Genomic DNA, 15,817 nt, shown 5'->3' with positions numbered 1-15,817 from the left:
CGGGAGTGAAGCGTGCCGACCGCCTTGGCAGCAGCTTGGGGAATTTTGGAGGAATTCGGAGTAAGTAAATCAGTGAATCTTGCAGAATTCGTGTTTTGGGTGTGTTGGGGTCTGGGTGTTTTGAGGGTGGGGATGGTTGGTGCACACTGGGGTCAGGCCATCCGGGGGGCGTGCCGCCGGAAAATATTGCGCGTTCGTGGGTACAAAAAAAAAAAAAAAAAAAACGCGCTCGGTCGAGTCTGCGCATTCCCTTCTTCTCGTCACTCCGAACTTTCGGGAGCCACGGAGGGAGGAGGAGGAGACAGCGGCGGAGAAAACGCGTCATTTAAACTGGTAATTACTTTCTCGGGACGGGATCCGAACTCGGTTTACCGTCCCTGACCCGGGATTACGGACGGCCCGCGTACCGTTGGCGCGTCCCGGAGATCCGGGTCTGGCTCCGGCGCGGCGGTTCTTCGCGGCGGTTCGTCGCCGCGGAGCCCCGCCGACATTTCGTCCTCTGTCCGCGGAAAAGCCGACGGCCGCGAAAAACGCGCGGTTTGTTCGGCGTGCAGCCGATCCGGTCCGGCGGCCGTCGGACGCGACCCCGTATTCGCGAGTGATTGGCGCGGAGGACGGCCGGCTCGCGTCCGGGGACCGGGACCGGCCGTCAGTCACGGAGCGACACCGGGATGATGGCGGAGCTCGCGGGTCGCTCCTTCTCTTCCGTGCGCGAGCAAATCGTAGGGAGGGGGCGGCAGGCACGAGGAACAACAAAGACCAGGAAGTCCGCAGCTGATTGGCTCGACTGACGTCACGTGGCCAGTCGGCTCGAATCACGGAAACTGGATTTGGTGTGCCGGAGTCGGTGACCTGCGGCCGCTTATCGGCTCCTCTGTACCACCCTCGTGGTGTTGCTCTCCCCTCGGTATTTGGTGTGATGTTGGAGGGAGGCGTGTGTCAGTGGTGCCCACGCTCCGGTAGCAGTGTAAGGAGCACCCTTCTTAGGTGTGTAGGAGCACCCTTCTTACGTGTGTAGGAGCCCCCTTCTTAGGTGTGTAGGAGCCCCCTTACGTGTGTAGGAGCCCCCTTCTTACGTGTGTAGGAGCACCCTACGTTGCATCAAGTGGGTGCAGACAATGCATGGAAGGTGAAAAGTTCTCAAAGGCACATAACTTGCTGCAACGTTATGTCAGAACTACAGTACGGGAAGGATCTGAGAAGTGGTTCTTTACCATGACTCTGGGTTATTCTGCTAAACTGGAAGGTAGAGCAGCAAGAACTTGTCCGGTTGGAAAGTGTCCCTTTGCGTAGTCTGGCCTTCCATGGTGTTGGGCCCAGAAACAGCATTTGCAGACAGCTGGATAAGGATAGGGATATGGATAAGGATATAGATAAGGATAAGGTTGTCACTTGACATGTTTCATTTTGTAAAAAAACAAAACAACACAAAACATGTTAATCAACGTGTACGTCCCTCAGATCTGCCTGAGCAAAACCCTGAACGCAGGCCCATGTGTCCCAGAGTCAGGCGTCCATATTCCACAGCCGGCAGACAAAAAAGGCGCAAAGTCCAGAGATAGGAAAAGGTTTTCTTGCCCTTTTGGCTCAGCCGATGGGCGCATGTGATGCGGTCCGTGGGTGCACCGGGGGTATGTTATGGTGCTATGTAAATCACTAATGCGCTTGATAAATAAGCAGCGTTATGCGACGGTGTCTTATCTAATGTTGCTATTGTGTTTTCTTCCTGTCAGACAAAAGGTTTTTATTTCCTTTTCTGGCCATCGATCTGTCACCGTCCATCCCCCATTGGTCACATGACGAGATTAGGAGACAGCTGATCATGTGATTAAATTCTCTTATGTGTTTCATTTTTATTTGATAAATGGATTTCCATTGCAATTTGTCACATTATCAAAAGGCTTAGAAAACAAATGTAACAACTTTAATGGCAGTTTGGGGTATTTTTATCAGATATTTTCTATTTCCATCAAGCCCTTTGTATTCAAAGTAACAAAGTTCACATGAAAACACCTGTATTGCGTGAGAAGGTTTGATAGCGTGTACGAGTGTAGCTGTGAATTATGAGAATTATGGCCTACATGGCCTTATGAGAGGGTTTGTAGGCCATAGTTCTCAGCTACACTCTCTCACACACTATTTAGCCCTGTGATGGTCTGGTGGCCTGTGCAAGGTGTCTCCCCGCCTGCCGCCCAATGACTGCTGGGATAGACTCCAGCATCCCCGCCACCCTGAGTAAGGATAAGCGGTTTGGATAATGAATGAATGAACACCTGTATTGAAATGCGGTTGCAGTTGCGTACTGGTTAGAACTGCGGCCTCGCGGCAACAAGGTCCGGCATCAAGCCTGCTCCTTCTGGGTGGCGTTTGCATGTTTCGCCTGGTACTTCGGTTTCACCACCAGTCCAAAGACGGTCTTAGGTGAACGGGAGAGTTTAAATTGTCCATCAGTATGAATGGTGTGTGTGGTCTATGATGGACAGGTGATCTGTCCAGAGTCCTCCTGCTTTCCCCCAATGCATGCTGGGATAGACTCCAGTGCCGCGCAACCCTGAGTTGGAGTAAACAAGTGCACACACAGAATAAATATACGCGGTCGACGTTGGCGTATTTATATATAGACCACGAATGTTTCGCATTGAGGTGTGCTTGGCCCTGTTTCCGTCAGACAGTTGTTGGGGTGAAGCGTTGGTCATAGCTACTGACACTTTGACTCTTGGCTCTCTGAGTAAATGAGTGAAATATTTAAATGACTTTGCTTGCAGAGCTCTCGTGCTAATCTGGAAAACGACGGCACATCTTTGAAATGGAAAGCAGGTATAAGACCCTGGTGAATGCGTTTCTTTATTATGTTGTTTTCCCTCTCTCTCGACTTGACTTGACCCTACGCAATGTGTACTCATCACTTAGTCGTCGTTGTCTATCCTCTTTTTCTGCCTTCTCAGTGCCTTTATTTTCTCTTGACAAGTTATCCCTTTCTCTTGGTCTTCATCTCTCACATCGTCTCACTCTTCCTCTTGTTCATTTTCCAGTCTCTCGCTCTTCTCTCCCTCTCTCTCTCTCTCTCTCTCTCTCTCTCTCTCAGGTGTTGCAGTCTACGGCAGGCCTGGACCAGACCGAACTGGAAAACGCTGGATCATGAATTGGGGACAGGTGATCCTGGTAGGCCGTCATCTGAGTTAAACTGTGGAACCGGATTCCACAGGACTGAACTGGATTGAACTGTTGCGGGCTGGAGGAGAGAGCGAGGAAGAGAAAGGGAGTCATGTCGAGCGTGTGGCTGGAGGAAGATGAGGAGGTGAAGAAGGTGGGGGGAGCACGAGCAGTACTGAGAGCCAAACCACGCTTCTCCTTCAACGAGATCAAAGTGCTCCTGGAGGAGGTGAAGAGGAACCGATACATAATCCTCAGTAAGTGTGTTTGGGGGTGCTTGGTACACGGTGAAGCCAGTCCCACAGCGAGCGATTGAGTGAGTGAGTGAGTGTGTTGGGTCATTTCAGCACTATGCTTACCCTATAGGACTCCATGGAGATCAGCTCATCCACCTGGGCCTACAAGTGTACGTAACTAGATACCGGTCAGACTAGAAAACAAGCTGTACTGTGCCCCAAAGAACACACGGAGACCCACCAACTGAACAAGTTCAGTAAAGAAACTGGAATTACTTCTTATGAGGTATTTGTAGAGCTTTCACAATTATACATCATCGCCTGACCGCGATCATTTTGGATAATCGTCAGAACCGTTTCCGTTCAGCTGGATGAAACTAACAGAAGTGTCATGTTTCCATCACTCTTCCCACCTCGTTTTCCACCCTTTGTTGTTTGACTGGCGGTCTTTTAATGGCGTCATCTTGTTGCGCCCCTGGCACATGAGTGGCGAATTGGCTCCAACAAACTGTTTATCTTGAGAGGCTTATTCTATAATATCCGACGAGCATCTGCTGACATTCACATCATGGACGTAGTTGCAAAGCCAAACACCACAGTGGCGCTGTGGGCACATGTTGGTTTTAAGCCAGATGAAGACGGAGTCTGATAACTTGGAGGAGGCCATTTGTCAGATTTGCAGCAAAAAGGTGGCGGTCAAAAGTGCTAATACCACACATTCACAAAACCATCTACGCATCCACCAGGCGGCACGGTGGCGCAGTGGTTGGCACGGTCGCCTCACAGCAAGAAGGTCCTGGGTTCGAACCCTGGGGTAGTCCAACCTTGAGGGTCATCCCAGGTCGTCCTCTGTGTGGAGTTTGCATGTTCTCCCCGTGTCTGGGTGGGTTTCCTCCGGGGGCTCCAGTTTCCTCCCACAGTCCAAAGACATGTAGATCAGGTGAATCGGCCGTACTAGATTGTCCCTAAGTATGAATGTGTGTGTGTGTGTGTGGGCCCTGTGATGGTCTGGTGGCCTGTCCAGGGTGTCTCCCCGCCTGCTGCCCAATGACTGCTGGGATAGGCTCCCGCATCCCCGTAACCCCAATTGGGATAAGCGGCTTGGATAATGGATGGATGGGTGGATGGATGGATCCACCACCCCACCCAATTCACCAAACTTGGAAAGACAGCTGCCGCCGCCGCCGTTCCATTCCAGCAGTTGGCTGTTCCTGAAGCTTTCGGACGAGTGTCTAAATATAATCGTGACAGTACCAGATGGTGCACGTTAACAGACGGTATATAGCCAGAGAAATGCAGCCATTCAATACGGTTGAAAAACCTGTATTTAAAGAAATATTGCAAAACATACATCTCCAAAACTGCAACCCCCGATTTATACAACCAAGTGAAGGACGATGTTATCAAGGACTTAAAAGAAACGGACTTTTCCTCAGCCACTACAAACACGTGGTCAAGCTCAAATATGACCCCATACATGAGCTTAACAGTACATTTACCTTGCCACGGACTGGACTCCACAGTCAAAGTCTCGAAGTGACCGGGACGGCTCAGAAAATAGGGTAATTGGCCAAGTACAACTGGGGAGAAGGGGGGGGGGGCAAATTTTTTTAAAAATCATTAATCGCGATTATTTGTATGACAATTAATTGTCAGCTAAAATTTCATGATGGTGACAGCCCCAGGGAATTATAGAGATGATAACTGACCTACTCTAGAAGTCTGAAAGGTGTTGGGCTTCCTCCAGTTTTGACCTTCCCATGATAAACGCAGATGAACGTGACCGGATAAAAGTCACATGACTGCTCTCTGATGTGGGAGTGGTGCTCTTACGGATTCATGGTCATTATATGGTTGTAATAAACCGTATTCATTTTAACTTCATCACTCATCTTCACTTGTTACTGATAGCGATCACCCCCTTCTTTTATCTCCTTCCTCTCTCCCTGTCTGCCTGCTTGTCTCTCCTTCTGCTTTTTGTGTCTGTGTGCCTCTCTGTGGCTTCCTGTCTGTCTGCAGAAAAGTTTAACCATGGCGTTTCTGCTGAAGCCAAGAAGCAGACGTGGGCGGACATAACGGAGCAGATCAACGACCTGGGAGAGAACCACAGAGAGGTCATCTCACAGTATTACTGTTTCCCCCTGAGGTTTTACTGTAGGGCCTCGGTGTTAGGACGTGTCCAGCGAAGCTCGAGAGGCTTAAAAATGAAAACCAAGAAGTTAGCTAGACCATCTGACATTGCTAAAGAAGGTTGAATCAGTTCATCTGGACGTGAAGTTTATTGACAGAAACGTTTCATCATCTAAATGACCTCTTCAGTCTCACCTGACTGCAGGTGTCCCCACCCTTATAAACAACACAGTGACTGCAGGTGTCCCCACCCTTATAACCTGCAGTCAGTTGAGACTGAAGAGGTCACTAAGGCCGTGACACACCAGGTCGGCCGTCGGCCAATGTTGATCCATTGGTGAGTGTCTGTGACCCTAGTTTTTGTGGTGTGTTCCGCACCGTTGGCACTAGTCGGACCCCTGTTGGCAGCTTTTCGGCCGATTCAGCATGTTGAGTCGGCGGAGCACATCGATGAGAGAGATCACTCTGGCTGTTCAGCTTAGCGAATCAGTGCTAAGCTAGCGAATCAGGGCCGTCGGCTGTAGTCTTTGCGGTGTGTTCAAGTGCTACTTTGTGGTCCAGACGTGAGGCGACGCAACAGTCGGCCTTCGTCACCGCTAGTCGATTTGGTGTGTCTGGGCCCTTAGATGAGAGATGAAACGTTTCTCTCAATAAACGTTGAGTCCAGATGAACTGATTCACCTTTCTTTGATTTTCTTACCTGGATTACTGAGCATAAAGACATTTGACATTATGATACGTCAGTAATGATATCATTTATTAGCCTGGCTTTATATATTTTGGACATGGGTCCACTGCTGGACTCAACTTTACAGCGGTGTCTTATGGGACAACTGAACAGGAGTGTCAGACATGTTTCAACAGGTCTTAATTTAACCCAACCACGAATTTGGGAATGGAAACCAAAAGTGAAAGTTAAAAGTTATAATGTGAAATGTCCAATATGATCAATGGTGGATGACCTTGTTGATCTACTTCCTGGTTCAGCCTCCAGGAATGAGCAGCCTGTACTTACCATAGGAAGTAGCAACCATCCATAATGTCTTGACGCATGCTCAATAATTCAGCTGGGAAAATCAAAGAAGGTTGAATCAGTTCATCTGGACACGTTTGTATCCAGATGAACTGATTCAACCTTATTTGAGAACCATCCAGAAACTAGCCAGCCAGCACAATAGACAAGTCATAGATAATGCACAGTCATGGACACAGTCTGACTGAGACACTGGGGGGGGGGGGGGGTTGTTTAAAGGACACATTTAAGGGCCCAGACACACCAGAGACCAGCGGCGACGAAGGCCGACTGTTGCATCACCTCACATCGCCTGCCGTCTGGGCCAAAAAGTAGCACTTGAACACACCGCAAAGACTACAGCCGACGGCCAACTAGCATGTACGTTCTGTGCTGATTCGCTAAGCTGAACAGCCAATCAGAGTGATCACGCTCACCAACAGGCTCCGCCCATTCAACATGCTGAATCGGCCAAAAAGCTGCTGACAGGAGTCCGACTAGTGCCGATGGTGCAGGACACACCGAACTAGGGTCACAGACACTCACCGATGGCTCGACATTGGCCAACGGTCCTGGTGTGTCGGGGCCCTAGCACTCCTGTTCACTTGTCCCATAAGACACTGTTGTAAAGCTTGAGTCCAGCAGTGGTCCCCTGTCCAAAATCTACAAAATAAAGCCGGTGATTAAAAAGATAACATAACTGATAAAGGTAAAATGTACCTGGGTCACAACAGTTTCTACCCAGTTCCCCACCCCTGTTTGTTAGTGGATGAACAGTCCAGCGCTGGGTGAGATCTGCCTCACGGGGACCGGAAAAGCTGACATCCAGCTGTAGAAACAGTAAAGATGACAGCAGCTGTATTACTCCAGCTAAAACTGCTTGTGTAAAGGAACTCCTGTCTTCCCTCAGGTGCGTCAGATTATGAAGAAGTGGGCGGACCTCAAGTGTGATGGAAAGCGACGCATGGCAGCTTTCAGGGGCCCCCAGGGATCCAACCTAAGGAAGAAGAACCTGGGTCCCGTGGAGAGGATGGTCCACAAGATACTATTGATGACTCCTGGAGCAGGTAAGTAGGACAGGGACAGAGAAGGAGGTGTATGTGTTGGGGGGGTTGTAAGACTGTAGATGCAGGTGGTGTTTCCTCTGACTGGATTCACAGCAAAAACATGCTGGCGACTGGTGGGAATCTTGGGCCATTAGAATAACGGTTTACTACAGTTTAATTCCATTACCCTACTCTTCCAAGCCGCCCCGGTCGCTGCTCCGACCTCTGCCGATCCGGGGAGGGCTGCAGACTACCACCTGCCTCCTCCGATACATGTGGAGTCACCAGCCGCTTCTTTTCACCTGACAGTGAGGAGTTTCACCAGGGGGATGTAACACGTGGAAGGATCACGCTATTCCCCCCAGTCCCCCCCCCCCCCCAACAGGAGCCCCAACCGACCAGAGGCGCTAGTGCAGCGACCAGGACACATACCCACATCTGGCTTCCCATCCGCAGACACGGCCAGTTGTGTCTTTAGGGACGCTTTACCAAGCCCAAGGTAACACGGGGATTTGAACCGACGATACCCGTGTTGGTAGGCAACGGAATAGACCGCTACACTACCCAGACGCCCAGTAGAGTTTTTTGAAGAAACTCCATAAAACACCAAAGTATTAAAATGAAAAGAGGAGCGACGGACTCACAGGAAGTGATTGGTTTTCATGTTTTCATATTGTCAGATTACGACCTGGACGAAGACATCGGGACTCGACGCCGTAACGTTGTTCCTCCCTCACCCTTCTACCTCAACACAGACACCAACTCCCTCCCGTTACCCGGAGGAGCCTCCTTCGACCTCTCGCCCCTCTCCTCCCCAGAGAAAGAGCTCGGTGGTGAGTCATATTTGTTACATGGTAGTAAAATGCACCTCGTCATGTACTACGGCGTCCTCTACGTCGGAACGAAGACGTGAACCGACCTGCCATCATAGAACGTGTTTGGTACTGCTGCCCAGTTTTACTGATGCACTTCTTCTTTTTTCTCGCTAAACAGGAGATCCGCTCCACTCCTCTCCTGAGTTTGAGTTTGAAATGGCTGCAGATGGAGGTAACCGTCTAGTTTTCTTCAATGTTTTATTTCAGGTCTTTTTTTCAGGTCTTTAGGTTGTAGGACAAAATTAGCTGTGAGATGGCGGATGGTTCACACAGGGTTGAGTCCCCTGCTCATTTTGTTCTGCAAGTTAAATGCCGTTATGGAAGCACTCATGAATTTTGTGTGTGTTCACCAGAGCAAACCATGGACTATGACGATGAAGACACCACGTTCTCCTCTCACCCCGGTACCTTCTGCCCCCCCTCCTCCTCCTCCAATCCCCTGGAGTCGCTCCCTGACAACCCACTGCTGAGGAGCAAACCGTTCCACACCTACTCCCGCAACAACGCCTCCTCCTACAGCGCTTCCTCTTCCAGACCTCCCCCGCGAACAGCCTCCATCTCCTCAGGTTTCCCTTCTTCCTCCAACTCAGAGCCTTCCTCCTCATCCTCTCTGGCTCCTCCACAATCCCCCACCAACTCCTCCTCCTCTGTCCTGGCCTCCTCGCTGTCTGCTCCCCGCCCCTCTTCACCCCTCAACTCCTACTCCTCCCCTTCTGTTCTTTGTGCTGCCAATGGTACGACCACTGACCCCGCGGCTGCCTCTTCATCCCTGCCGCCGCCTCCTTCCTACCCCAGCGCCACCGCTTCTTCCTCCACCGGTCCTCCTTCCTGCTCTGTCTCCTCCTCTTCGCTCCACCCTCCTCCTGTAACATCCTACTCCCAACCTTCCTCCTCATCTCTCCTCCCACCGAACCGTCTCTCCTCCTCCTTAGGTTCCATCCCCTACTCTCTGCCCCCTGGCGCTTCCTCTGTCAGGGCCCAGGAACATGTGGCCCAGCTGGCCTCCCAAAGCCTCCAGCAGCAGCAGGCCAGCAGGAGGCTTTTGGAATCGGTGTCTCAGTCCCTGGACAGCCTGGCCCAGTCCGTCCAGCTGCTGGTGGAGAGCCAGCAGGAGTTTGTCCAGGAGTCCCTGATGCTACAGAAGGAGACAGTGGACATCTTGAAGGATTTCTCCATCACGGCTCTGGCTATGCTCAGGGAGAAGCCCAACCACGGACACAACGCAGCACCACACCAACCTGGCCCCCAGCTCTGAGAGACGGGACACATATGAAGAGAGAGGATGAGGAAAAGAAGGAGGAAGATGTTTTTATTTACAGAGAAGAGATGGGCTACATGTCAAGACATCTCTTCAGCACAAAACCAAGCATGAGGTGGAGGTTTGCTACCAGACTGGAAGTCCAGCTGGCCGCTCAAATAGTCAGAGACACTGTTGGATGTTTGGTTTCAAAGCCGCTGTGGCTGCTGGACACACAGGTAGTTAATTTGTTTATTATGATGTATATGGTGTTGTACATGTTAAATTTTACCAGTGCGCACACACACACACATTGGGGATGGAAAATTTTGGTTAGACTCAAAATCCTACTTCCCCAATCCCTTAAATTAACCCTAAGCTGAACCAAAAAACAAAAAAAACAAAAAAAAATTAAACCTAACCCTTACTCCTCAGCCTAATTCTAATGCCTAACTTAAATACTAGACTTCAGCTTAACCATATCCTCAATTGTAACCCTCGCCATGAACTAAAAACGCTAGCCTAGAAATAACCCTTTTCCTAATGGGGACATTTTAGGAAGGTGGCTCGGACTTTTACTGTACTTATGAGGATATTGGGTTCCCACAAGAATAAAAGGCATAAAATGCACACACACACACGCACACGTCCATGTTTGTCTCACACACGTCGGCAGAGTTCACTGGAATTCTCTGATTTCCTGAGTGAGCGAGAGAGAGAGAGACGGGAGGTTCTCAAGTGACCAGAAGAGAGAGAGACAGACAGACCAAGGCTGGACGGACGTTGTTATTGGTGAACACAACGTAGAGATGCTAAAAGCCACCAACCAAATGCTTGTCAGTTTTACTTAAAGCTGAATTTATCCAGGGAGGATGGGCCGAAAACCAGACTTTCCTTCTGCACCAATGCCGCTTCACATCTATTCATTTACACACGTCTGCATCCTGGAGCTGCTCAGTTCAACTGCAGTATTCTAACGCCGGATATTTAAGTTGTTTGGGGTAAAGTGCCTTGCTGAGGGGCACTTTTAACAGCAGTCATTAAGGGAGGATCAAGTTTTCCTCGTTCATTCACCTCCCCCGTCTAGACTTCCAGTAGGTGTCGGGCTGCTGGTTTGTGAATTGTGGAGTACATTCATTCATTCATTCATCTTCAGCCGCTTCTCCGGGGTCAGGTACAGCGGCAGCAAGCCAAGCAGGGCACTCCAGACGTCCCTCTCTCCAGCAATGCCCCCCAGCTCCTCCCGGGGGATCCCAAGGCGCTCCCAGGCCAGACCAGACATGTAGTCCCTCCAGCAAGTTCTGGGTCTACCTCGGGGTCTCCGCCCAGTTGGCTGCGCCTGGTAAACCTCCAAAGGAAGGTGCACAGGAGGCATCCTAATCAGATGCCCGAACCACTTCAACTGGCTCCTTTCGATGGGAAGGAGCAGTGGCTCTACTCCGAGCTCCCTCCGGATGTCCGAGCTCCTCACCCTATCTCTAAGGCTGAGCCCATACACCCTACGGCGGAAACTCATTTCAGCTGCTTGTATCCACGATCTCACCCTTTTGGTCACTACCCAAAGCTCATGACCATGGGTGAGGGTTGGAACGAAGATTGACTGGTAAATTTAGAGCTTTGCCTTCTGGCTCAGCTCCCTCTTCACCACAACGGTCCAGTACAACGTCCGCATTACTGCTGATGCTGCACCAATCCACCTGTCAATCTCCCGCTCCATCCTACCCTCAGTCATGAACAAGAACCCGAGATACTTGAACTCCTTCACTTGAGGCAACAACTCCTCCCCAACTCGGAGGGAGCAATCCACCATTTTCCGGTAGAGAACCATGGCCTCAGACTTTGAGGTGCTGACTCTCATCCCGGCCATTTCACGCTCAGCTGCAAAAATCTTGCTTCTGGAGTACATTGACTGCTTATCAGGTTAGAGAGCCCTCATAGGCTGATGATAAATGCTGTACTTGGCGGGCAAATTCAGAGCCTCAAGCACTAAACCAGGACGTTTATTTTAGTCTGCGGCCCGGACGAAGTGGCCAAACCCACGGTTTGGAAAACGCTTTTAAAAATGTGGATAAATGAATGAATGTCAATGAAAGAGGAAATGAAAGACCGATCCTGTTTGGTGGTCAGAAAGAGACTACCTTTACTTTTAGAAAGATTAGCTTCATTTAAAAAACTCATAAAGATTGATTTTTACTGTCATGTCATGTGTAGTTTGAGAGATAAGAGCGTGTTGTTTCTTTTTGTTTTTGTTGGGGTTTTTTGCGATCTACTTTTCTTACTGATAAGGGCTGATGGGGGATCATGAGGACATCGAATATGAAAAGATTGGCCCCAGGGCTCCGTTCACTTCACTTTCTGTTCAGCCATTAACAAAGTTTACTTTACACAAAGTTACGCGCTGAACAACCCTGTAGTGAATGTTTAGCAATGATCGCTTGTGTTGACCTTTTTAAACTGTACGACTAAATGGCTTGAAAGTATTGTGATGAAAATACCACAAGGTAAACATTTCTTTATTCCAAATTCCTGTCTTACTGAGCCCGGAAGTGCTTCTGTGTGGCGCTGAACGGCTCAAGACGAAGGGTTTTAGAGAGTCAGGGAAGATGATAGTGATTTTTAAGGTGGATTGAGACTTGGTGCAGACTTTAACAGAGGGCGAATGGAGTTTGTTAATCGGCTAACCAACCTAATCATGTTCCAGTTGGTCTGAATGACCCAGAAACAATTTCCTTGTCCAGTGCGAGGGTCTACGGACAGGGTCTTATGTTGCTGTAAAGCCCACTGAGGCACATTTGTGATTTGTGGTAATGGGCTATACAAATAGAATTGACTTGACTTATTGGCGGGACTGCCACAGCGGGGCCAGCCCCACACATGTCGTCCCTGACTGAGTGATGGAGCGTCCCCATTGGTCGGCCGGCCGAGTTGGAGCTTCCTTATTGGCCGTTGCCCTTTCAAACAAGATCGGCATGAAGGTTTCTATGACGTCATCAGCTGTTCACAGAACCAACGTCAAAACAGCCGCTTTCTAAACTTAGTGGCGGTCCAGCCATATGCTAGGTTTGAACCTAGTCTTGTTTTGTTTTTAGTCATTTTCTTTTTAGAAAGGCACCAATCAGATTTTCAGAAAAGATCAACATGCTTGAGGAAGAAAAAAAGCTAGCTAGAAGTGTTTTTGAAAAAAAAATAGATGGGGGAAATTAATTTGTAAATGTTTGTCTGGGAACTTTAACAACCACTGCAGCAGGTAACCATTCATTGCACCTTCCAAATGAATAGTGAGGTTTTACAGGTCAGTTGGGTTCAGTTTCCTGTCTTGGAAATAACGGACAATATATTTTACTTAAATCCTGTAGGTTTTGTTCCACCACAGAGCCCCGCTCCATATCCCAACACTCTTCCTTTTTGTACTATTCCTAAAGAGGTTGTAAAGGTGCTTTCACATTGCTTTTAAACCCGAGCTAAGAAATTTGTTGACACTACCATATTGCAAAATGGACTTTTGGGGTTTAGTCCCAGAAAATCGGTAAAATCAAACAGGATGTCAGGAGTTTTTGATTATTTTTTTAACATGTATATATATATATATACTTTAATGATCCCCATAGGGAAATTACGCACTGCATTCAACCCACCCTAGCTGTGAAGCTACTAGCTACAGCTACACAGCCCACTGTGGGCATCCGCTGTGCAGCCCCCGGGGACCAACTCCAGTTGGTCTTGCCATGCCTCGGTCAAGGGCACAGACAGGAGTATTAACCTTGACATGCATGTCTTTTTGATGGTGGGGGAAAACCCACCGCAGACAAGGGGTGAGCATGCAAACTCCACCCACCTGGGATGAACCCCAAGGTTGGACAACCCCGGGCTTCGAACCCAAGATTTTCTTGCCGTGAGGCGACACCGCTAACCGTGCTCCTGTTGGCTGATTTTGTTGCCGACTGTTCTCTCACCTCAGTCACCTCGGCATGAAACCAACAACGGCTAATGATAATTGGCGTAACAATAATTTGAGTTGTGGCAAATTTGAAATGTCTGACAAACGAATAAGCTGGTGCGAGGCTTAAACACAGGCGTTAAATTAAATGTGAGTAGGGGCGCCCCGGTGGCTCACCTGGTAGAGTAGGCACCACATAAGCCTGAGTCCTTACAGCGGAGGCCTGGGTTCGAATCCAGCCCGGCCTCTTTGCTACACGTCATCCCCTCACTCTCCCCTGCCTTTCCTGTCTCTCTCACCTGTCGCTATCAAATGAAGGAAGAAATGGCAAATGAAATTATATATATATATATATATATATATATATATATATATATATATATGAGTCAACAGACATCCAATCCATTCTATGAGACAGCATCTTAATAGAAAAAAAATGTTGGCTGAACCGTCAGCAAATATAACTTTGTTGAGACCATCCCTGAACTCAATTAAAGGCCAAATATAAAAAAATAATATAAGTTCAATACAGGAACCTGTTGTTCCTGTTATTCAGCCTCCAATCGAGGAGGTTTTACACCCAGAACAACCCGTGCATGTGTTGGAACTACCCGGTTGAATCGAAAACCAGCAGTACTGGTGGTACCTGAGGACCTGATTGAGAACACTACTTGAGGAGCTTCACATGACCTCACTGCATTATGTGGACTGTCACGTTACCGGTGGTCAAATTTAAGTCCAGTGTTTTAAGACAAAAAAATATGAGCCTGAGAACTAAATTTGGGGCTATCAAGCTGAGGTGTCACCACAGATTAAGCTAGTCCTGCTAACTAGCCCGAGGCCAAACCCTGCAGTGTGGAAGCACCTTCAGAAGGTTTTCAATTTCATTTACGCTATGCAAATGAGAAGGTGCCTGTGGTCTTCAGACCTGGAAAACCCAATATTTGAGACATTACTTTAAGAAGAAAATGACATAAACAATAGTACACTTGAGGCTTCCTGGTGGAGATGTTATCAAAGGTGCTTACACTGGACATGACATGCCGTGAGTTTGAGAATGGAAGTAACGAGCTTTTCTGTCTGTTATCCTTCCTCTTCTACCAAATGTATCTAACCAGTTTCAGTTCCATTTGTGAATAAAGAATATATTGCCCCCACAGTCACTCGAGATAATGTGAATCTTTTCACCGTTCGCCTTCGTTTCAGGTATGTCTTCCAGGGGAAGTAACGCTGAAAGGTTGTTAAGCACTGATTTGTTTGAAAGCTTTGTCCATCATTTCATTGCAAATGGTCATTCTATTTATCACCAGGTGTCAGGGAGGTAAAACCAGAGGGAGACGGTTCACCCCATCAGTTTACAGTAGGACAATGCGTCCTGTGCACAACTGTAGTCCACTGACTTCCGGTTTCTACTGCAGCGGTCATACCAGTTTCCTGTTTGTTGGCGCGTGCTATTGACAATGGCATATTTTTTGCGCGATGCCTGCAAGATTTACCATGGCTAAATGTCAACGACATGCACAGAATTACCGACAAACCTTCACCTGCACCTACCAGCAAACGAGTGAGAAGTTTCAAGTTGTGCATATCAAGTTACGTCCGCTCATCCTCATAATTGTGGACGTAACTTGATATGCACAACTTGAAACTTCTTGCAGGCATCGCGCAAAAATATGCCATTGTCAATAGCACGCGCCAACAAACAGGAAACTGGTATAACCGCTGCAGTAGAAACCGGAAGTAGGCGGACTACAGTTATGTACAGAGTCGAACTGACAACGTAAGACCGTGTGGCGTCGTGATGTAAGCAAAACTGACCAATCGAAGCACCTTGAGTCAATTACCCCACTCCTCCGAGCCGTCCCGGTCGCTGCTCCACCCCCTCTGCCGATCCGGGGGAGGGCTGCAGACTACCACATGCCTCCTCCCATACATGTGGAGTCACCAGCCGCTGCTTTTCACCTGACGGTGAGGGGTTTCGCCAGGGGGACGTAGCACGTGGGAAGGTCACGCTATTCCCCGGGGCCCAGTTAGTACATGCGCCCGAGGTCTTCTACGTCTGACCAAGCAGAAAACAACATTAAATAAAAGAAGGTTGAATAATAGTTGGACACAAGACATCGTATACATTATATGGATTCAAATCCATAAAGCCACGTTAAACTGAAACGGTGTTTGGCTGAAATGGATT

The 15,817-nt window shown here is 48.7% G+C and overlaps 1 protein-coding gene across 2 annotated transcripts; it reads left to right on the top strand.

Annotated features, from left to right (window-relative positions):
* Positions 1-14,783, top strand: zgc:113149 (uncharacterized protein LOC541363 homolog). 2 transcript variants are annotated; one of them, XM_056284015.1, is made up of 7 exons: positions 1-60; positions 3,086-3,410; positions 5,409-5,503; positions 7,442-7,598; positions 8,258-8,410; positions 8,571-8,624; positions 8,806-14,783. In XM_056284015.1, exons 2-7 carry the CDS (start codon positions 3,266-3,268, stop codon positions 9,705-9,707), a joined length of 1,506 nt encoding a protein of 501 aa, XP_056139990.1. In that variant the 5' UTR covers positions 1-60; positions 3,086-3,265; the 3' UTR covers positions 9,708-14,783. The 2 variants fall into 2 exon arrangements, with proteins under 2 accessions (XP_056139990.1, XP_056139988.1); XM_056284013.1 differs by lacking the exon at positions 1-60 and adding an exon at positions 282-333.
* Positions 14,784-15,817: the final 1,034 nt, after the last annotated feature.

This window comes from Lampris incognitus, chromosome 7 (assembly GCF_029633865.1).
Source record: "Lampris incognitus isolate fLamInc1 chromosome 7, fLamInc1.hap2, whole genome shotgun sequence".
Classification (NCBI taxonomy): Eukaryota; Metazoa; Chordata; class Actinopteri; order Lampriformes; family Lampridae; genus Lampris; species Lampris incognitus.
Note: the sequence above shows the minus strand (reverse complement) of the source record. Positions and strands in the feature narration are given on the sequence as shown.